Source organism: Dermacentor silvarum, chromosome 7 (genome assembly GCF_013339745.2).
Source record: "Dermacentor silvarum isolate Dsil-2018 chromosome 7, BIME_Dsil_1.4, whole genome shotgun sequence".
NCBI lineage: Eukaryota > Metazoa > Arthropoda > Arachnida > Ixodida > Ixodidae > Dermacentor > Dermacentor silvarum.
In genome coordinates, this window is record NC_051160.1 from 103,644,619 (window position 1) to 103,668,161 (window position 23,543).

The 23,543-nt window shown below is 48.7% G+C and overlaps 1 protein-coding gene across 1 annotated transcript; it reads right to left on the reverse strand.

Annotated features, from left to right (window-relative positions):
* Positions 1 to 1,735: 1,735 nt before the first annotated feature.
* Positions 1,736 to 21,837, reverse strand: LOC119459052 (kelch-like protein 10). The gene is made up of 8 exons (XM_049671567.1): positions 21,590 to 21,837; positions 16,823 to 17,042; positions 10,931 to 11,080; positions 10,350 to 10,552; positions 9,982 to 10,060; positions 7,934 to 8,133; positions 5,322 to 5,490; positions 1,736 to 1,894 (listed from the first exon to the last, which is right to left on the reverse strand). Exons 1-8 carry the CDS (start codon positions 21,835 to 21,837, stop codon positions 1,736 to 1,738), a joined length of 1,428 nt encoding a protein of 475 aa, XP_049527524.1.
* Between the last annotated feature and the right edge of the window lie 1,706 nt (positions 21,838 to 23,543).

The window sequence follows — 23,543 nt, forward strand, 5'->3', positions numbered from 1 at the left end:
GTAGTCAAGTGCACAGTAGTGATAGCATCCTCTTTCCGGGATCTCTTAAAGCGACACTAAAGGCAAATATTAAGTCAATATAAAGGGATATATTAGTGCTAGAGAATCTGCAAGGCGTCAATATTACCCCGAACAGAGCCTTAGTAATCGAGAAATTTAGGTAAATGCAGGACACGATTAGATACTGCCCCGGGACATTCGGGTACTTGCCCGATGACGAAGGCATCACTGTCACTAGTACTCAACCACTCGTCATAAAATCATTGTTTTGCATTATAAGACGAAATAAAATTCTACCCGTCCAGTTCTATTTCATTTTTAGCCAAAAAAAAACTTGTTGACAATACCCTTGACAAGGACGCGGGCAGTCGAAAGGTTTCATTTTCGCTCGACTCGGCGCCGCCCGCGCTTTCGCGTTTCGCTAGTTTCTTTATCGCGTAGTGCTGTGCCGGCTTTGCTGACTCGCGACACTCGCGCAAACTGCAAGTAGCAGAGAATTTCACGAAACAAGCATTGAGAGGTTTCTGGAATGGTATTTACACTGTCCACGCCTTCTTAGTATTTACCTTTAGTGTCCCTTTAAAGGAACTGACAACTGGCCAGAATGTGTTGTGCGAGTTTGATGGAAAATAAATGACCACTATTTGTAAAGATGCAATCTAAAATGCTATTCGAGATTTATGCAGGAATTAGAATTTTAAATTGGCAAGGAAAGTATCAGAAGCCAATAAGTGGCGCAGCCTTGCGGTGAAATCTTGGTACCCCGGATATAGTATATGACATTACTGTACGTAAGTCAGCTGCTATAAAGTACAGCATACTTACTGCTTAAACTTACAGTTCGTATATTGTTAGAGTGCCGGATTTATTCTATGCTTATTACGAAGTAAAGCAAAAGGTGCACGCGACCGAGCGAGTGGAGTGGCAGAGTGGGCTGAGCTGTTCAATGCATGGGAGCGCACATGAGGGCTGTTGTACGTGCGCGTTTTTGGGAGCTAGTACCCCGAGTTCTGTGGTCTCTACGAGATACAAAATGCCATCGTGAATGGTTGCACACCTGTCACTGTTTCCAGCATGTTTCTTGAGCACGATTACATGCTCAATGCAGATTGGGAAATTCTGATAAAGAATGTTCCTCGGCGTTTTCCGCGTTGTACGATTGGACACAGACCAGTAAGCTTTCCGTTGCAGTAGAAAGACGGGTTCCGTAAAAATTGGGTTCCGTAAAAATCCCCATTTATATGTTCTCGCTACCAATTTTTCATTCGTCTTCTCCCCGGCCAATTCATTTACGTTCTCCCGACTATCCTTGAAAATCATATCCTTTAGCAGGGTGATTACTTCCACATTAATCACTAGATAGGCGCTTAACAGAGATGTTTTGTCAAATTTCTGTATGGTATACGTAAGAAACAGGATGCTAAATTAGAAATATAGTAAAACCCAATTAGCTCATGCAGGTTAGGCGACAATGTCTCGCCGCCCAGATGTCTTTAGCAAACCTCATCATCATCATGATAATCATCATCATCACCACCACCACCACCATCATCATATAGTTTTCTTATCTCTTTTCTTCACTATCAATATGTCCATCGGTCTAGTCAATGAACTTTAAGCCTAGAGACGTTCGCGAGCATGGTCCTCGGCCGTACAGCCGACCTCTGGCCATACTTTGATCCATTGATTCACTCTTCACAAAGCGACCCGGATGCCAGTCAATCGGAAAACGACCTCACATGTAGATGCGGCCTGCAGCTACTGCGGCACTTGCGTCACTGCGGACGTCATTCATGTTGGCCACCCTGGACCACTGGTTTGTCTTGACGTCGTAGCGCTCGACCGTGTTTGTGCGCAAGCGCCCGTCGAAACCTCCCATGGCGTAGATCTGGCCCTGCGAAGACAGGACGCTCCCTGAAACGACTGCCAACTGCTGCGAAATCTCACTCGGGCTCAAAATGTGAAAAAATAGTAGATAAGTACACACTTTCTTTTCGAGACAGCAGTAAGGCGCATGAGAGCCGAACCGCACAGACAATTACAGCCCCATAGCAGACGCTAGGCAGTCCTAGCGGCGTGTCGCGCAACTACACAATAAGCCGGGTATGACCCAGCGTACACTACGCGAGTGAAGTAGCGAGAAAATAAGCCGGTTCCGTTATGGCAGAACCTGCGTGCTACGTCACTTCTGGTAAGCGGTAATTGGGGGTTGAGGAAGAGGATGCTGTTAATAGTTTCAGTATAAAGGTCATGAAGTTTTAGAGTTATCTGTTCACATCATGCACATAAAACCTTGCACTAGAGATATAGCTACAAAGAAAGTCACAGTTTTGCCCGAAAGGCGAAGCATCAATTGCGACAGTAAATTAGTAGAGAGCTATACGGAGTAAGGATAGTAGTTTTATCGGCTGTATAAACTTGGACACATTCGCATACTAACTGAAGCAACAAGCATGGTGTCCGCGCGCACAAGCAAACATGAATAGATCCCACTCGATGACCGCAGACAAGCACTGTCCAAACGCTGGCGTGAGCAAGTGTGGCGGCAGCAAAAAAAAAGATGATTCACGAAACACCAGCATAACATTTGTGACAAAATTCTGAAACATTTGGCTAGTTTGCTTCCGGTGCATGAAAATATTTCAAAGACATATTTACAAAATTACGCAACGTTAGCGGAGACGGAACATAGCCCAGTCACGCTGTGTTGACTTTTCGTCGTCTTCAGAATGGAGCTGTCGTTGTTCTCATCTTCACCTCCCCGTAACAATATTATTGCACCCCTGAATTCGATAAGAACCAATGCATGCACTATTCAGTTATCTCTCAATCCTGTGTCACCCCAAACCATCGTAAGCGGCCAAAATTTTATCATCCGATCTCCCATGCTATTAGAGCGAAAAATTATTAATGCACTACGCATTTTACGCCAGCAGCGGCATAGTACAACGCGTGAACGCCCCACTATTTCCGACGTAACAACGTCGTGGCCAGCCGCTTTTACAAGCATGTGCGGCAGGCGACAGCAGAGGGCGTGTCGGTTGGTACATTGGTGTGCCTGAATTGCGGACGGGAGCATATACAGAGACATTTGGATTCATAGCAGTTTTTTAAGTACAAGTCCTGTACAAGGCACCTTTCGACAATGTGGAATGAGGGTTGTTTTGCTGCGTACAAAAGAAAAATGGGGCGCTATAACGTAAAATGATTCCAAACTGTTTTGATTCCAAACTCCTGACGTCAAATTTACGTAACCACCGACGCAAGCATCAGGCGGTGACCGGCAGCGTTGTCTGAACAATCCAATCAAACACTCTCCTCGTTTATAGGAGGACACTTTGTTTGCTTTCAAAACCAATAACATTGTCTACACTCAGCGGTTTTTCTTATCTAATTGGCTGACAAGAGGCGAGGAGCACGCTCTAGTGGAGGGGTTTCGATGGGGCCGAGCCAGCACAGTGAAAATAGATAACTGCATGAAGAGGGTGGGGCCGGCTTCGCCTTACTTAACTTGTGGTGGCTGGTCGGAAATCATGGCGGCGTGCAATGGAAGGATAAGAATGCCGCTAAAACGAATCCTCAGCAAGGAAGAGTTGGCAGAGCGATGTCGTATGCATGCCGAAAGGGCTCGATAACGTTTTACTGCCACGCAAAAAAGTTTATCATGCGCAAATAAGTACATGCTCACCAACAGGTGCGAGTAGCGAGGGCCTGAGCGATCGGCGGGCAGCCACCTTCTATTCCTTTCGGAACGGGGCAGTCTGTGGCTATTCAGAAAATTTTTCAGTTTTGTTCGGCATATTAATGCATTTTTTTCGTGTACACGTCACTTTGACGTGGTGAGCTTTCGCGGTTTTGTGAGGTCGCGTGACAGACATGCGAAGTGGGCGCAGCCAGAAGACATTGGACCAATGGCAGAGGCCTAACGGTGAAAAGGCGTGGAATCAGGAATGATTATTTTTCTTTTGTGCGGTTTAATCGTGCATAATCAGTGTGTACACATTATAGCAGATGGGGAGCTATCGCGCTTTTCGTGACGTCGCGTGACAGACAGGGGAAGTTGGGAGTGGCCCGAAAATGTGTTGACCAATCGTGGAGACTGATTGCAGAAATTGGAATCAAAACAGTTTGGAATCATTTTACGTTATAGCGCCCATGGTTGCGTATACACTATACTGTAATCACTCATTATATAGCAAAGGTATTTTATCCGAAATATCGCTTCTCCGTTTTTCATGCTTCCCACACACTCAATTTATTTCCGACCGGAATTTTTTTAAGTTCGGCCTTCTCTGTACACCGCCCACGGTGACCCTTAGCGTTTCAAATTGCAATACGTATGCGGACAGAGGAGCCCCCTCCCCTTCTGCGAAGGCAATAATGCAACAACACTACCGCGTTGCGGTTACGCATAGCGTCATAAGGTGTCGCTTCGATCTAATAACAGCCGCAAAGTGAGTGACGACAAAAAAAGTGGATGAAAACCACCACTACAACTGTTGAGGGAGTTATGCAATGCTTTATGTCCTTAGAGGAATAGTAGTTGGGCTATCTTACAGTAATGGTAGGAATGGAGTAATGGTAATGTTGACAGTAGGCCACCGCCCATTGAGGTGCTGCAACAACATTGAAATCAGTTGCTAGGCTGGTTATTTTATATACGAAAGGCTAGGGACGTCCATCTCCGCGTCGCAAGCTGCCGTCGCCGCGGCAGCTTTCGCAACAGTAATCTCAACCGGGAAATGTGCGCGGGAAGCGCTAGGTGCTTCGCGCTGCTATCACGAGTGCCTTATCATCAATTAACTGGTTCGGATGCTTGTTTTGAGCTTGTCCTTTATTGAAACGTATGCTGACGTGTATGTTGTATGCGTGATCCCAAAGAATATATGCACTGTTCGTTTCACTTCACTGAGTGCTTGTAACCTCTGCCTTGCGCCGGCTATTGCATATTTTGCTTGCATACAGGGGTGTGAGTGCTTATTGTGGTATGAGCCGTTGATTATGATAGTTTTCGGTCGGCGTAAGCGAAAAACATCCCGGTATCTTCGCCACAACCAGCTTCGCTGTCTCTCAGTACAGACATCTTTCTGTCACACCCTTTGTTTTGCGCGGTGTTGTTAGACGATCAGGAATAACCAAGAGGCCAGAATTCTCGTTCTAGTGAAGATTTCGCTACCAGCACAGCTGCTGCCGCACACGTTATTTATGTACACGGCAATTATAGCTAAAACTACAGTGTGCGAAAATTCGCGCCGACTGTGTGGTTTTGTAGGCTTTGTAGTAGTAAAGTGGCCGCCTTTCGTCGGCCGTGGCGTGCTTGCCTGGAGGACGGCGACGCTGACGTAACAGCGCGCGAACGCCATGTTCGCCTTGCCACTCCAGCGGGCCAGAGGCACGTCGAGGCACACGACCGAGTGGTAGCAATCGTGGCCGTTGAAACCGCCCACGAAGTAAATGCACGAGTTGATCACCGCCGCGCCATGGTACGCCCTGCGGAGGACGTCGGCGAAAACTTTTTCAATGCAGTGCAATCCCCTCCTTCCCTACCCTTCCGCACACACCCATATTGCTTTTAAAAACCTGGCTGTCATGCCCCCGGAGCTTTATCAAAGTAATGTACGTAGTATGTCCTGCTTACTTCTGCGCACTTTCCGGCACTGTCTATAGACCCTTTTTGAGGAGTAGTTTGCTTTAAAAGAACGCGATGGCGCTTTCGGCGGCGCGCCGCATGTTGCCTCACCGAAAGCGCGCGAATGCGAAACCTTTACCGCTTTTGCCCTGCTGCGCGATCTTCTCTCAGAAATACAACTCGGTGATCGCTAACGCACTGTGTTCATGCAGAAGAATGTCGAACGGTAGAGAGAAGACGTGTGCAGTAGCTGGCTGAAATAAACAGTGACTAGCATATTAAGGAATGGAATGAATCTGCCTGGCCAAGTTCCCGAACCACTGCTACACAAGGACTGCCTGTGCAGTCGTCCCTTCGCGATGTAATGCTTTACTCGAGGATAAAAAAATAAGAAAAACACGCTTCCGTGAGCGTTGTATCGCTAACCTCTTAAAAAATTCGGGGTAGCTTGCACTAGTGGCGCAAGGCTAAAGACACAGCGCAGCTGAGCGGTTCCTAGCTGATCCTGGATATACGAAGTGATGCTGAGGTATACGAAATAATGCAAGGTGATGCTAAGTTATACCAGGTGTATAAGCATTTCCTCGTGGTCCGTGGCATCGGGGAACGCCTCGCGAGGCACTTGCTGTCCCAACACACGTAGGGGAAGTGGGGCGCAAGCTATGCACAGTGTACGGGCGGCGTGCAGCAGGCGACACGCCGGGATGACGTCACGGCGCATGCGCAGTAGCACGCGCCTGGTGGGAGCTCGGCCGAGCCGCCGCCAGAGGCGTCCGCTGCAGTCACGGACACCGCGGGCGCTCGGCGCTAATGCGGGGAAATGGAGAAGCGTGGATGGCGTCTGCAGCACCTCTGCGCGTTTCCTCGTGGGTGCTGCTACAATTTATTTCTCTCTCTCTCTCTCATTTTCTCTTTCTCTCTCCCGAGCATAGCGCGCGACACTCCGCGATCTGGTTGCTAGGCAACGCAGTGGCAGGTGGCACGCATTACGGCCAGCTTAAACAGCTCCGCTGTTAAAAAGTACCACTTTTTACACAGTGACAAAGGGGAGTAGCGTTGCTTCTTGGCACTGCAACTTTTTCGCACGTTATCTACACACACTCATCCGAACTAACACTTAAATTCACGTTTATTCTACCGCCAACCTATCAAGAATAAGTGAATGGATGTCCTCTTGAATCACTGCGCCGAAGCATGGGTGACGGCGACTACACTGACAGCGCAAGAATGCTCGAAGCTGAACATTTCGTGATGGTACACAGAGTAAGCGAGCTACTAGCAGGTCTATAAGTTGTTACAAAGTACAGAGCAATTACGTTGGAAAGCTTCTTCGCAACAAGAATAAATCTAGCGCAGTTGAGGAAACCCGCGAGGAAACTCGCGAAGCAAGGAATGGACTCGTCACCACGTGATGAAACATGACGGAGCCAGCGGGATCCCCGTTGAAGGGGTCTATAGCTATCTAGACATGCAACTGCACGAACGCCAAGTAAAAAAAAATAAAAACAAAAGAAGTATCTCCCCAACTGTGTTACGAGTTCTCTACCACTCTTCCGCAACCGTTTTGCAATCTTACTCGGAAACGTTTTTAGTGTACCAGGATACGTCCTGCTGTGGACGACGGTGAAAATCTGTTGAATGCGATATAATTTTTTGAAATATCGCTATCTGACCTTGAAGCTGGGAGAAACAGGGAGTAAATGTCCCTCGTTCTCCTACGCAGTCTCATGCATTGTCTAACTGTCTGGCCTCGAAACTACGAGCTCTCTACCATTAATGCACAACCGAGTGGCAATCTTACTCTCCTAATTAATAATAAAATGCTTCTATGGGTGTATTAAAGGCATATAATCCCAGAATGTGAATGTACAAGCGCTTTTCAATGCCGCGATTTCTCAACAATACTAAGCCGTATCACTTGTGACCACCGCTTCGCATGCGGCCACTTGCATCTACACAATACCTGTGTGTTTTGCTGAGCCCACAGGGATCCACGGGACATGCAGGCGTGGGCTCCTTTCCCAGGACAATACACCCCTAAAAGGAGGCGAGTGTCGGGTCGAGCCGGGACAACCATGCCCTTTTAGATAATCGGTAGGCAACCGGCGGCAATCTGGTTTCGAACCCATGGCCTCCTGCAGCTTAGGTGGAGACTAAACCCCGAGGCCCGGACCATGGCGACTCTTTCTAGCGCGTCGCCTTCCTTTGCAAATTGTGCCAATCCCCCGAGTGAAACAGGTTAAAACAACCTCGTCGGGACCGCCACGTACAACAATATAGCTTGTTGTTGAGGGGACACGTTACCTGGGCGTGGTGTACTGGTGGCCCAGTGCGCGCCATTTGGAGGCGCGGCAGTTGTACGTGAGCATGTTGTTGGTAGCACCCGATGTCCAGCCACCGAAAAGGAACAGGATGTCCCTGGGGACGCGAGGCGTGAGCCATAACTTCGGGGACAGGTCAATGCCGGCCACTACGCCAACCGGCATAGAATGCTGGGTGAGTGTCTGCGCGGAAAAGGCAGGTTTTGCCCACGTATTCGATTAGAAAGACTTACAGTCGCAAGATCTTGGGAAACCCTGGACAAGGCCTAAAATATAAGTAAATGTCGTCGAACGTTGCGAGATTCAGCTAGTCCATCTGCGTGTGGCTGTTTACAGGAGGCTAGACGCGAGCAGCCTCACAGGTAGCGCCATCGTGTTGCGCTCAGTTTAACCACAGAGGACACAGCTATGATTCCAAGACCGAACATGTTCTGCTTATATAATTGCTGCGTAAAACGTTGGCAGCGACGTTGTGCTTGGACAAAGAGGGTACTGTAAGGCAGTTTACGGAATACGGGAACAGCGAAGATTGCACAGCATCAGGACAAAAATGGTAAAAGTACATCTAGTGACTGTTGTTCAACCACAAAGTGTGAGAAACTGTCACGCTGCTTTGAACAGGGTAAAAGACGAAAGGCAATATAAAATTGCGATGACGCTGCTGCGGGCACCTTTACACCAGCAAGTGAGCTTCAGACCAATAGTGTTGTGCGCTCTAATTACACTCTACGTGACGCTATGTCACGACCAACGCTGCTGCTCACAATTTACCCAGCTGCCGCAGGGTATGCGGGCCGCCACGGCCGTGATACCGTGCGAGACTGCGAAGCTCTGAGCGTAAACATATTGCGTCATTATTTAAGCACTTGATAGAGCGGGACAACATTACTGACGTAGCATGCGCCATTAGCGCAACCAGCGCATGTATTATTTCTTTGTTACTTCGCGAGAAGCCCTCCGTAGGTTTCGACAGTGTCTAAAGCTCTGACCGCCGCTCAAGGCACCTGTATATGCGTCGACCAAATTGCGACCGACACTTTCCTGCAATAGATAGATAAATGCAATAGATATTACAGTCGAACCCGGATATATCGAAATCAGATATAACGAATTACTGTGTACATCGAACAGCTGTAAAATCCCCATAAAAATTCTTTTATAAAAGTTCATTTTGTATATCGAATTCCCTATACATCGAACTTTTTTGTGATCTCCAGATTTCATATATCCGGGTTCGACTGTATTCCAATATGGCCATCGCAATGACGTTAACGCAAACCAGGTATACAGGCATTCCTCGCGCAAGGGAAACCACCCTATCGGATTGCATTCATTAGACAGTTTTAGTACTAAGTACGTTGCGCACACAACGGCGTTATGATGCGTTCGTACGCATCCGATTCTTGAGGGCTGTTACGACTGTACTCTAGTCGAGTAATGATTGTCACGCCGCCAAAGCCACGGCGAAGGCCTAGAGGATTCAACCACACCGAGCCGTCCGTAACCATTGAAGAGGAGCAGAGGAGCCGACCAATCGGAGTGCGCACCGGGGAGGAGGAGGAGAGGCGCCGGGGTATAATGGCGGGTGTTAGCGCCGCGTGCTCTTCACACGATGGACGCCGCTCGGTGTCCGTCGCTGTTAAAAGAAACATATGCGGCAATCGCAGTAACAGAACGACCACAGCTCTGCTCTTTCGACAGTTTTCACTTCGTGGAACTGGCTGCACTTTTTCGATGGCCTACAATTTGGCTTTGATGGGTGGTTGCCATGTGCAGAATTCCAGTGAGGCGTTCTTGCGTGCTCTGCATGATCACATTCCGCTTACAGGGTCGTAATCTGGCTATTATTGTCCTCCCGCGAGTACTTTTGGATCGGCTTAGCGTTTCTAGGCTGTAGACGACAAGCGCGTTCATCTTTATCTTCCAGATGGCGCACGCGCGCGCACGTGCGTGTGTCCTTTGTTTCAGTAATTACCTTTCAGTAATTAGCTATAAGCACCCGCTGCACTGCGCAGGGAAAGGGCAGCTAACCTTGTGGATCACGTTTATCACCTTCAGGCTGTCTCCGTCACCCTGGACTTGTGGGTGGATGACAACTCTCTCGAAGTCGCTGCAACAAGAAGTAAACTCCGCTTTAAAAACAGAAGCAGTGCGAAGGGACGCGAAGAAGCAGGATACTCGGCTTCAAAGTGAACTGCCATAAACTGTGTGGTACCGCATTATGCGTACGTGTAGTGCATCTAGTATCGCGCGATGACCGAGGGGCGCAGAATCGCGTTGTTTCTTTTTTTTTGGGGGGGGGGGGGGGTGGGCGGGGGACAAGAAAACAAAAATAATTCCGGTAAATGGTCACGATGTTTTAGTGGCGGGTGATCATGAACGTAAGAGGGTGCGCTCACATGACGGGGCAGCATGCGAAGCGAACGAGCGGCAGGAACTTGGCGAGGTAGGCCTTCCTCCCGTCAACGTCCGCGGAGATCCACTTGAGGATGGCGTAGAACGTGTCCTCCACCTCGCTGGGGGCGTACAGGCAGTCGTCTTCCAGGACAGTACGCATCTCCTCTGGCGTCAAAGCCTGGAACTGGTTGCTGCTTTTCCACACCTGCGTCATGTGGAGACATCCTCCTCCGCTGTTTACAAGGAAATGCGCGTGAAGACTTTCCATTCCGTCTTTTGATATCAGGAACAGCAGCATTACCAAACCACCATACATTGTCTGGTTTTATGTATGTTTTGACCTTTAGCGATACACTTCCCACGCCTCTAAAACGCAACATTTATTTGAAGTTGCCATGCATTAAATAAATTAAGCTAATTTATTTAAACGGAATGCTCTCCGCGATTACCAATGCCAGGCCGTTATGGCGGCTTTTTTGCAATTTCATTGGGCATTTGATGTATAATAAAGAAAAAGAAAAAAAAAGAACGATAGTTATGATAACGCCCGCTCTATGTTCATGGAGCACTTCGATGTTCGTACCTCGTCGAAGTTCCGCACGATGTAGCGAAAGGCTTCTCCAGCGAGATACTCGTATCCCCGGCTGCAGGCCAAGCGGTAAGTGTCGATGCAGCTACCCGGTTCGAGGTTCTTCTTCAGGGTTCTCAGGCAATGTTCTTGTATCTGGGATATCTGCGTCGTAAAATATTACAAAAGCCTGTAGACTCTGCCGAAGCCTGCCGAAAAACTTCGACAAACTTTTTTTTTCAAGGTTATCAAGGTCAAGGTGTGCGTTCAGAAACAGGCGACACGCCATCCTGCACAGTGCATTTGGTAAGACAAAGTAGAGAAAAAAATTGGAGGACGCTTCAGTTTCGCTTTTAAGAGTAGAACGCGATAGCGTTATCGGGACCGGTTCGCATCCGACAAGTATGCTTCATTCACTGAAACACGGAACGTGGGAAAGCCAGCTTACAAAGACCAAGCTTACACCGATCCCCGTAAAGTCGGCTTCACTTTTAAACAGAAATGCATGGCTGGGAAGACGTTTTTCCAGAGGCAATACAACTGGTCTTATATTAAAATTTGAAGGCCCTAGCACTTTTTTTACTGTTTTATTGTTTGCTATTGCCCCGACGCGCGCGCGTGTCCAAAGCTCATTAGCAGGCGAAGTCCCAATTTGACCTGCCGTAGGGAGCCTACATGCAAGCGCTGAAACGGCGCTTGCATGTAGGCTCCCTAACCTGCCGAGGATGCGAGCGCCATCTGGATAACATTTTCGCAAGTACCCGAGCGCGCGGCTGTAGGTCTGGTATAATTGCTGGAAAAGGGGCTTGTGTTTGAGCTTCCGCGTAGCAGAATGACGTTTTCTCGCACATTCAAACTGCAATCCGACGCCGAAAGTTAACAATGCGAAGACGAATCAAACGTCGAATTGTAAAGTCGTAATTTACCATTTTTCTGACGGATTTCATTGTCAGAAATTAAATTTTTGCTCACCAAAACCTTGCACCACGTGGAGGGCCTGCGCGATCGGGGTGTTTGGGGATGATTTTCTCCGCCACCGACGCCGACATCGCATGCCGACGCCGGTCGCCGACGCCGGATTTTCTGCGACGCGGGGCCCCTAACGCTGTCGCGTTAAAATAGTGTACCGTGTAGGAAATTCGGGCACGTAACGCCGCCGGTCGTGGTTGCACCAAATATCGCTTTCACGAAGTGTTACCCTATAACGATTTAATAGCGATGGCGATTATAAAAGGTGCCCACACCGTGCAACGAGCACAGAGAGATGGCTGCGGAACGAAAGTGGCGCAGGGAAAGCTGTTGTGGTTTGCCGGCTGAAGGTTTGGCGGTTGATTACAAAGCGACGTGGTGCTGTGGTGTCGCTTTTAAAGCGAATAGTTACCTTTGGCCATTTCGGCTGTTTTCGTGGTAGGTCGGAGGTACGACGGTCGTAGGACTTGGGCGAGGAAAGGCGAGAAAGCGCGTGTGCTCTCGGGCAATCGAGTGGCGAGGAGGACTGTAAGGAATGGGAGCAGGGGCTCACAGTCGCTTCGTTAGCTTGCTCGTTATTAGCGGCTCTTCCTCTTCACAACCACAATCTCTCTCACGCGGGAAGGTGAGGGGGAGGACGCGTACTCTCGGGCAATCGAGTGGCGAGGAGGACTGTAAAGAATGGGAGGAGGGGCGCACTGTCGCTTCTTTAGCTCGCTCGTTCACCGCTGGAAGGAGAGGGAGAGGGGGGCGTGCTCTGATGATAAGTGGTTCTTGAGGAAAGGGAAAGGTTGGCGCTATCTTCTGCATCCCTTGAGGGAGCACGGCTCAGTGCTCTCGGGCAAGCGGGTTGCGGGAAGGGACCGGATAGAGGAGGAGGAGGAAGGCGGTGGCTCGCTCATTCATCGCACGCCTGCTGGACGCCCGGCAGTGGCCAGCTAATCGTGGACGATACGGCGGACGAAAATCCCTGGTAGATTTGCGGACGCAGGTGATCGTCTCATCGCGACGCTGACGGCGTTGACAACGACGCATCGGGGAGAGCAAGAATTGAACGCATCCATTCTCCATGGCTGCCATGAAGCAGCGCATCTTAGCGTGAGGCTCGGGCTGAAGGCAGGAATACTTGCAAAGTAGGAAAATGGTTTAATAAGGGTTAAGGATACACATTGCAACACAGAGGCTGAACACGCCAGCGGCTATAGCTTCAATGATCCGCTAAACACGGGTAGACAGCAAAACAAGACGAGGCTCCCGTAACCGGAAGCAGAAAAGGAAGCTGACGATGCCGGCGTGGCTACTTGCTGCGCAGAACACGTTGCGTCATCTGTAGCAACCCACACCAACTGGGCCAAGCATATCACATCACTCGCACTCGATAACAGGCCTGTGCACTCTGTTTCATGACATCATACTGCTTGGACCAAAATTTACATTGCCGAGCCCCGCGTGACGAAAGCGGTGACGTCAAAATCACCGCGGCTTACTCGAGAGCTTCCCATAAGATTCTATAGCAGTCGGGCATGGTAGCATGACGTCACGGAGCGAAGCGCACTGGCCTTGTGCATGAGGTACCTCCCGGGAGGCGAGACAAGGTGCCGAGAGAAAGGGCGCATGCTAGAGCACTGCACGGGCTCGGGCTTAAGCGAAAGGCCGGGCCCCGCCCGCCCCGTGGGCCGGGTCGGGCCGGGTAGGGCAGTTTTTTCACGGGCTCGGGCCGGGCTCGGGCACGGCATGGGCTTTTTGATCCGGGCCCGGGCCGGGCTCGGGTATTTCGACGCGGGCCCGGGCCGGGCTCGGACTTTCTGGTGGTGGGCATGTAACGTGCAGCGAGTTACCCTCACGCGTCTCGAATCTGAAAAACCTCTTGCCCGGGCGCAGCTGGAAGCTAGCAGTGATACTCCTGTGTACTTCCCTTTTCTTCTTCCGTCGTATTTTGTGCTGTTTCAACAGAATGTAAAAGTCCAGAAAGACCGAAGTAACCTGAAACCAAGGGATGCCATTGTATTCCTTACCTAAATCAATGTAATTAATGCTTTCAGAGTGGTGTAAGCGCGTTCGCGACTTGCTGATTCTTCAAAGGCGAATTGGTAAAACGATGACTGGTAAGATAAGATAATTCCTCACGCGGCTGAAATATGCCATTGCCTCCATCCATGATTGCACGCATGTTCTCAACTGGCCCCCTAGCAGCAGCGCATTACGCTGCACCACGGAGAAACGAGAAGCTTTATTTCTCAATTTACTCCATTCATGCGCTGAGCTCACGACCGGTCGTGGCGGCGCTTCGGCTATAGTGTACTATAATACGGTTTAGTGGGGCAAGCGGCTGTGGCGGCGCATGCTTTGCAGTGAGGCGTCCGATGTGGAAAAATACTGTGGCGGCGTGGCGATAGAAGTCATCATCTTTCTGTGGTTTTACATGCCAAAACCAGTTCTTATTATGAAGCACGCCGTAGTGGAGGGCTCCGGATTAATTTTGACCCCCTGGTGTTCTTTAACGTGCACTAGAACGCAAGCACGCGGGCGTTTTTGCATTTCGCCTCCATCGAAATGCGACCGCCGCGGCCGGGATACGATATCGCGATCTGGTACTCAGCAGCGCAACGCCTTAGCTGACTGAGCCACCGCGGCGGGTGGTGATAGAAGTCGATTGGGCCGCATCAAAGTCGCGCCGTTGGAAACTGCTGGCGATACTGCTCGGCAGGGTCATTCGTACTACTTTGCGCGCTGGTATTTGCGTTCAGACCACTAAAGTGGTGTTCATAATTGCATATGACATGTATTTATGCCTTAAGAATAAATTACTTTAATTCTATTCTTTATTTTATTTTTTTAATGCCACTCGTTGGTCTTTTTCGATATCGGGCCGGTTTCGAGTCGGGCTCGGGCCGGGCTCGCGCCTATGGTAAAGGGGTGGCGGGCTGGGCCGGGCGGGTAACGTAGATTATTTCCGGGCCCGGGCCGAGCCCGGGTCTCACCACAAAACTTTTGGTCGGGCTCGGGCGGGCAGCCTGATGTAAAATCGGGCCCGGGCCGGGCCCGGGCTGAAAAACTGGGCCCGTGCAGTGCTCTAGCGCATGCTCTCGCGCAACCGAGTAGCGGGGATTATCGGCAACGAGAAGGGGACTGTCGCTTCGCTAACTAGATCGCTAGGGCTATTCGCTTACAATGACAAACATCATCGATCATTTCTCCATAATTTTTAGGTTTTCCGCCTATATGGTAACTACGATACCTAATTTTATTTTAATTTTCATTATTTAGATAAATGTTGTGCTTCGCCTTTCCTTGTCTCCGGAACCTACGTAACTGTGAAGCCGAAGAACAACTGCAACAGATTTGTATGCATTTCGTTTATGGACTTTCCAAATGATTATTAGTGGCGCGAAGAGTTTTATACAAATATGCTTCTAATATATTTTTCTGCCCTGCTGGAGCCAATGTCTGGAAATTCGGGGCTAGTCAAGTTGCCTTCAGCAACTTCTCCCCACCACAATATTGTACTTGTTTCGTGGAAATAAACTATTATTGTTATATTATTGTACTACTACTACTGCTACTACTACAACTGCTACTACTACTACTACTACTACTACTACTACTACTACTACTACTACTACTACTACTACTAATACTAATAATAATTCATATTATTATTGCTATTATTATTATTTGACTAGTTTTAACGTCTGACAGTAAGACTGGGTTTATGAGAGATGCCGTAGTAGAGGGCTTCGGATAAATTTTGACCACCAGGGTTTCTTTAACCTGCAAGTGAATTTAAGCACACTTCGTTTTAGCATTTCGTCCCCTATAAAAATGCGGTAGCCGCGGCCTTGAACCGCATGCTCGACCTCGTCCATGCCCTCGGCTATGCTAAGGCATCCGAGCTACCATGTCGGGTTCTTTCGAATCGGACAAAATTACTCCACTAAAGGCTGACCCATGCAAAGCCCCAGACAAGTCTGGGCGAGTTGATACTAGCACGCCGATGCTAAAAGCTCGCCTCCACCGTTTTGCTCGCACGTTCTCGGTAACACTGCAGGTAACACTGTGCGCTTAGAAATGTGCAGTCGAGAATGGAATCGCAAGACGTGCCCGAAATCGACTTACCGTAACGACAGGCTGTTGGTGTTGGTTCCTTTTCAACATGCATCAAATGCCAATTCTTCTTCTTCTCCTATAGCCGGTTAAACTCGTCGAAGGCACAGCAGCTGAGAAAAGACGACGATGCAACGCGTCGCGGCCCTTTGAAACTATGGTTAATCGCTATTATTATCCCGTAAAAATCAAATCTTCGCTTCGAATAAAATGTTTTTTTTTTTTTCTTTATCGTTTTTTTTTCTTTTTGCCACTACCTTTAGATTTATGGCATGTCACCCGTAATGGCTTGAGCCACATCACCTAGGATCAACCAACCATCTAACTCGCGGGAGCCTGAAGGGCTACAATGCTTGCCTTTACACTGAATCAAATTTCTTGAGTGTGCTTCAGTGTTCTAGTTACTGATTGACCGAGTAACTGAGTGACCGGCTGATTCACTGAGAGGGGCTGGGTAGTGGAACGAGCCCCTGAGTTGGCAATTAAATCGCTGTGTTGGTGACTGAGCGAGTGTTACTGAGTGACAAGTCGGCTGTGCGAGTGATTACGACTGAGCGACTAAGTGACTGTGACTGAGGAACTACGTTAATGCGCGAACCACTAAGCGACTGTGTGAGCGGTTAAGTGATTCAGCGAGTGACCTCCCAACAAAACAGCAGGAACGTTGAAGACGTTCGACGCCTCCTCAGATTCATGCCGCTACGGGACCTCGACCTACCGATGATTGCAAACAGGATAGAGCTCATGCTTGATAACCGCGACGCTCCTCTGCTCCACCTGCTCAAAACGAAGTTTCACGAAACCCCTTCGCCAGTACTGCAGTCACCGACTGACCTTTAGCTTCTCGGCGAGCTCGAGCACCTTGACGACGTTGTGTAGGCCGATGCGCTCGTGCAATGGGGTGTAGTAGGCGAAGTCGATGAGCAGTTCGATCATTTCGCTGTCCAGGTCTGCCACCACCACCCGGATGGGCGGGATCCACTCGTTGTTTTGCTTCTGTTCGGGACTCATGCCATCTTTGGCGAGAGTGAAGAGTGCGTAGCAGCCGGAGTACCTGCATCGCGGATGGACCGAGAGCGACAGATTTATTCCAAAGGGTGCACACGCTGAACAGAAGGAGTTCTGGAACCCAACTTTTTTTTTCAGAAATGTGAAAGCGAGAGCAAATCGAGTCAGCCTTCTGCTATCGCCGATAAGAGAATAATCGCTTTAGCGCTTTTCGGCCTTTCAGGCCACGAACAGCAAGCGCGTATCAATGTGACACAACCTTCCTGACAAGAATGTGTGAGCAGTGCAGAAATGTACGCAAGACTGATGACGATTATTATTTAGGCTAATGCTGTCTGACTGATCGACTGAAACGGGTTTGGCATTTACTCTCTCCGTAAGTGGACTAACCGTGCTAATCAGCACTTCCGAGTTTACACTAATTCGACAATGTCGAGACGAGTCGACTTGCCAGGCCGAAATCGGTTTCAAATCGGTTAGGCAGAGGGAGCGCCGCGGCGGCTTGTGGATGGGTCAACTCGCTACACCAGTTTCGCTAATTGCACATCAGCGCGGTCAGGATGGCCTGTGTCATCCCGGCCTCTGTATCCACCAGCTCTCGTTCCGTTTCTGTAAGCGAAGCTATCGTATGGGCTGACATTATAACCTCGAAACCCTTCGCTCACTCGCACAACTCGCCTTGAAGAGAAACAGTGACGCTGGGTCACTCGCTGGACTCAGGTGAACTCGCAGAATGAGGGAATCTACTTGACCTAATGGCTGACTCGACCTGCACCTGTAGGGTTCGTGTGCATGAGGTTACAGAAAAGACATTTTAAGTTTCGCTGTTAAGCTTTTATGCACTGCATATGGTCTTAAGTAAGTAACAAGATCCTTTCTTGCAGTGAAGCCTGCGTAAGTGACTTTGTCATGCTTTCAAGACTGATATCGGTGCTGTGTTGAAGCAAATCTATGGTCACCTAAGAGAACGGTTTCGCCTATCACACAAACGTTTGAACTACAATCCTGGCCTAAACCAATAGCAGAGTAGTGCTGTCTAAAAAGTAAAGAATAAAGAATAGAGAGAAAGAAAAGAAAGGCTAAAGAAAACGAAAAAAGAAAAACTGCTAAAAAAAACTTTACGTCATTTTTTTTTTCCCACAAGCCATGATGCCTTAATTGCATAGTGTATTGCTTTGCGGTGAAGCGGGCTTGCTGCATGGTGTATATCTTCTTGGAATATGTGCTATTACATTCCTTTGGTAGCAGAACAGAAAGCCGTAATTTCTGCTTATTGCATGGTTGTTTCTTATTTACAGCTTTAGCAGCAGCACTCATATGTTTTATGTGGAGCAATGATTTTTCTTGCTAAAATTATGGCGCTGCAACCAGCACATGCAAACATGGGATTGTTGCAGTGTAAACTCTGAACGCTGCGATTCAACCTTTTGCATTGGTAAAACGCCTAGCTACAAAACTCAGTGGTGCTTCTCGATTTATTTTTCTGTGAAGAAAAATATTTGCGAGTTATTTCTGGAATATTCTTTTTGCACCCGAGCCAACTGCTCAATTATATGTGCTAAATGAGAAGATGGAGGCTGCCTAATCTATCGATACAATTCGGCGTATACCACATCAAGCTAGCGCGCAGAATGTTGGTCTATAAAGTCGGAGGCCGCACCGGACGCTACGTCACGCAAACGTGAAAATATCCGCAAAAGTGGTAGACCAAGTGAACGGGGTCCCAGGTGACCACCACAGTGGTGACGAAGAGCGTTTTCACTAGCTGCCCAGCAGACCTGTCCATGACCGGCCTATTGAACTGCTCAGTGGCCAAATTGAGTACTGATTTTTCCAATTATGGTTCAGGTATACTCACAAAAGGGCCACGATTACTAAAATATTGTGCATAAATCATCGGCTATCAATGCAAATATAAGCCAATAGCCTGAACGAACAAACGAACATATTGTCACGTAGCAGTGACGGTGAAGAAAGCAGTCGTAAAACTGTGATTGACGAAACTTATTCTTTACTGGGCGAACCTGTGCCCACAAAAGCAAGTTACACTCGAAGCATAACGATAGTGGCGAACACAGTCGGCGAACGTCAAAATCTGATCAGCAGCGAAACGCGTCCGCTTTTATACATGAGTCATCGAAGGTTCTAGATTAATCCCTGGTGCCCGCGTGTCTTTCAGAAAGTACTAGACAATTCCCGCCGCTCATACAATCAGATTACATAAGCGTCGGTGACAACAGACAACGGATAGAAACGTTCGAGAAACTTCAGATACATGCATGCGCGTCCTGCGCCGAGCGATAACGTTTAACATTTCTTAGCCGGTGAAAAAGCGGTCACCGGTGAAAGATAAGCAGGTACACGTGTCAATATGAACGAATGGACGGACGGACAGACGGACAAACGAACAAAAACGAGCAAACCAGTGAGCGAAACGACTATTGTGTTATGTGCATAAGCTCGAAAAGTCGTGTTGATTCGCCTTGTCGGGTGAATTTGGCCAAAGTTCATGCAAACCTATGAAACTGAGGCAAATGGGCGTAAACCCACACGACTCGCTTGACAAAAATTACATAATCACGTTATGGTCTGGATGACCGCCGGAGAAAAAAATAGAACACGGAGGCGCGTTCTCACCCGCTAAGCTAAGATCGACTAATCGCACGGCCCGTAGCTGACGAGAAACGGCACGTAAGAACCCGACAAAGTCGTGGCGAATCAGCATTCTGTGGGGCCGAATACCGCAGTTGTCGGATTCATGGGAACAGCGGTGGGTCCAGCCGAGGGGGCGTCGTCGGGGCCGGTTGTGCCAGTCCGAGTGCGGGGGTGCATGGGTCAATTTGCTGGAGCAGTTTGATGTTGTGCATGTACACGTGATGGGGACGTGAACTTGACGCGAGCGGGTCGAGGTCGTGACCCGTTCAAGTTCGAGAAACGAAGCTGCACGACTCACTAAAATAGACCGATCCCACCAGCCAGTTTCACGACGCCACCGCTGCCGCGGTGCATGCTGGTACTTGTAGTCATCCGGCCGCTCCAGCCGCCCGGAGTGCCTGTGCGTTGTGTATCCGAACGATTTTTGGCAATTTTTATGGTTCGTGTAGAGCCATCGTGCGATGGAAGGATTGACCTGCTGCGTTCCTGGCTGGTACAACCACACAAGAGACAAAGGCTTCGGATTCTATGTGTTTCCTGAAGAGCGAAGGCTTCGAGAGACGTGGATTCAACGGATTAATAGGTGGTACTGGTAATACACAGCGTGAGAATACGGGGACGAACAGCGGCCGCATTTCGATCGGGGCAAAATGCGAAAACACCAGTGTACTCAAATTTCCCAGAATTTATAGATTATTTGTCGATTATCGATTAGCTATTGGTTGGCTATCGCAAGCTATTGGCTACGTATTTGGGCTAGGCCAAGAACTACCAAGTCATCCCCAGCATTTCCCGAAATTTATTGATTATTGATCGATTAGCTATTGATTGGCTATCGCAAGTTATTGGCCACGTATTTGGGCTAGGCTAAGCACTACCAAGTCATGCCCAGCATTTTCTGGAATTTATTGATTATTGGTCGATTATCGATTAGCTATTGATTGGCTATCGTAAGGTATTGGCTACGTATTTGGGCTAGGCTAAGCACTACCAAGTCATCCCCAGAATTTTCCAGAATTGATCAATTATCGATTAGCTATTGATTGGCTATCGATGACTTGGTGATGATTTGCTATCGGCGTTTTTATGTTAAAAACGCCGCCAAGCTTACTTAAGAACTTCTAAACTTCTAGATATCGCTGTTACCGAAGTCTGCAAGTCGTGCGCGAAACCCATGTAGGTAAGTAGGGAACGAAAGTTTTGGCGCCGCCTTTCAAACCTGTCTCCAACAGGTATACAAATCCTATTATGTCCGTCGCTAAGCAAACATAACGGTGCAGTCACCGAGATGCACGTGCGCAAAAATAGTAGCGCAAAACGACCGCGTACATCAGCATGTACTACATACAAAGCTCGAAAAAATACGATACTCAACGCGTTATGAGCGGGTAACAACCGAAAGGAAAGAGGAACAGGCAATTTTCAACGTTCGCCTCGCATGCTGCAATGAACAGCCGATGTAATTTCTTTAAATACATGACGAATGTGTCTCGGTGGTGGAGTCGCAGATATGTCTGGGAAGCTCGTGCGCAGTACTCAACGAGCGCGGACTGCGGTGGTGTGGTTGACTAGTTGACTACAACCAAGATGGTGTCAGTGCTACTTCCGGAAAACCGGCGCATGCGCAGATCGGTCGGTGGGATCGGTCTATTGGGTTCTATACTTGGCGCAAACGGTGCAGGTATCGAATTGGCATTACGTAGGGGGACCCACCGGCTGGCTAGACTCCCGCATTTCTGGTCCACGCTTAAACGACGACACGGCTGTTCAGGACTCCCATCAAACTACGCTGTTATACGTTGTGAGGAGTACGGAACAACACCCGGATGCTGTACTCGTACAAGAGCGGCAGTTCCGAAATATCTGCATCGCGACGGCAAGCACGGGCGTAAAGGGAACAATCCTGCGAGAGAAAAGTACGGCGAGAACAAAACTCACTTGGCAGACATTACGAACCGATGGGCCCAGACCTCCACGCCGTCGGCCGCGCGGAACACGACGTCGCAGAATTGGCGGTTCTTCCTCTGATCGCGCAGTCCCGGCATGGACCTGGCCGCCGAGCCCGGCGCGAACTCACGCTGCCCGCCATCGTTGTGGAATAGCTGCCCCGCCTCGAACACCACGGTGATCATGTCCTTGTCGCCGGTCTTGCCGACAGCGTCGTCTGCTTCCATAGGCTTTGCCATGACTTCGATGGCGGCGCGGACCTCTGGGTAGCCGAAGGAGTGGTGTCAGCGCAGGGCGATCAAGCGAGCGAGCTGGCCACAGGCAGGCGTCGCCCAGCAGGCCGCACACCGCAACACCAGCAGCCCGCTCAGAGATAGCAGCACAGCTGTCCGACCGAGCAGGCTAAGTCGTGTGCCTAGGCATGGCAGTTTGAATAGCCTCCTATACCGGCTGTTTGCACCCACTGCGTGCTGCTGCTGATGATGATGATTAACCTCTGTCATGGCTCGCACCCACTAAGGGGGATTGATTGGCCAAGAATCTGGTGGTAGGAGGTAGGGCTAAAGGAATTTCTTATTTGAAAACGAGAAACGCAAAGTAGAAGGGGGGAAGAAGGGGATGTTGCAATGACTATAGGCTACTATGCGAGTGAGCAGTCAGACTAACTGAAAGGCGAATGTTAAAAGAGGTTACAATGAAGGAGAGAGTTGATATTAGTGTCTCGTTAGTTACCTCGTCTTCAGCTTCGTTGTTGTTGCTGCTATTGCTACTATAGCGTGATGATCAAGTGAAGAAGGCTTAAAGGGACACTAAATTAAGGGAAATAAAAAGTCAAGCTAAAGTGATAGAGTAATGCGCTAGAACGTGTAAACAAGGAGTCAATGTAATCGCGAACAGAGCTTCAGTAATCGAGAAATTGAGGTAAATGCAGGACACGATAAGAGACTCCCCAGGGACATTCAGGCAACTTACCCGATGATGAAGGCACTCCTCAAAATATTATGTCGCTAGTACTCAACCACTCAGATACACAACCACTCAGATTAAAAAGATAATTTCGTTGGATTATAAGACGCAAGAAAATGCTACTTGTCTATTTCTCTTAGATTGTTAGAAAAAATATCTTTTTGGGGTTACCCTTGATAACGACATGGGCGGTGTAAAGGTTTCGTCATAAAGTTAGTATACTAACGCTGGAAGAAAAGCTGGGCGAAAAAAGGGGGAACCCCATAGGCACCGCTATGTTGCTACGACTTATTTTTGTAGCACTAAAAATATTCAGAATATTATGCAAAAGCAAGCACTTACACATAGCACGTAGGCACAGACAAAGTTTGAAGTTCATTCCGTACATTTTTCTGAAATATTGGATGGCTATTTAGAAAGGATGGCTATTTAGTCGCCGACTTAGTTGTCGCTGTTGTTGATGGCAACTGGTCTAAAAGGACAAGTTTGGTGACATGCCCCACCCTTCCTTCTATCCCCGGAGGAGCGTGTGAAAGGCCGCGTAACACGTGCAGCTCAGCGTTTGCTTCCGATGACGAGAAGTTCCGTAGACAGCGGAAGAGTGCCCAAGAATGACCATAAGGGAGATTGGCCAAGACGATAGATATAAAATAAAATAAAAATTAAATGAACAGATAACGCGCAAAAAGAAGCTAAACAAAAGAGAGAGAGAGAAAAATATTTATTTAGACCATCGAGATCGTCGATCTTGAGGACGAGTGGGTGGTGTCCTCATTCCAGGACTCCACTGGCCATGGCTGCGCGACGTACTTGCTGGACGAGAGCTTCTTGTCCCGCCAGGGTATCGCCGGAAAAGAGCCAGAACAAAGATAATGTTAGATTGCTTGAATATCAATGAAATAAAACTTTGAATTTGTATGAGAAGTTAAAAAATGAAGTCGGGTAATATTACAAATTAATTAAATTATGGGGTTTTACG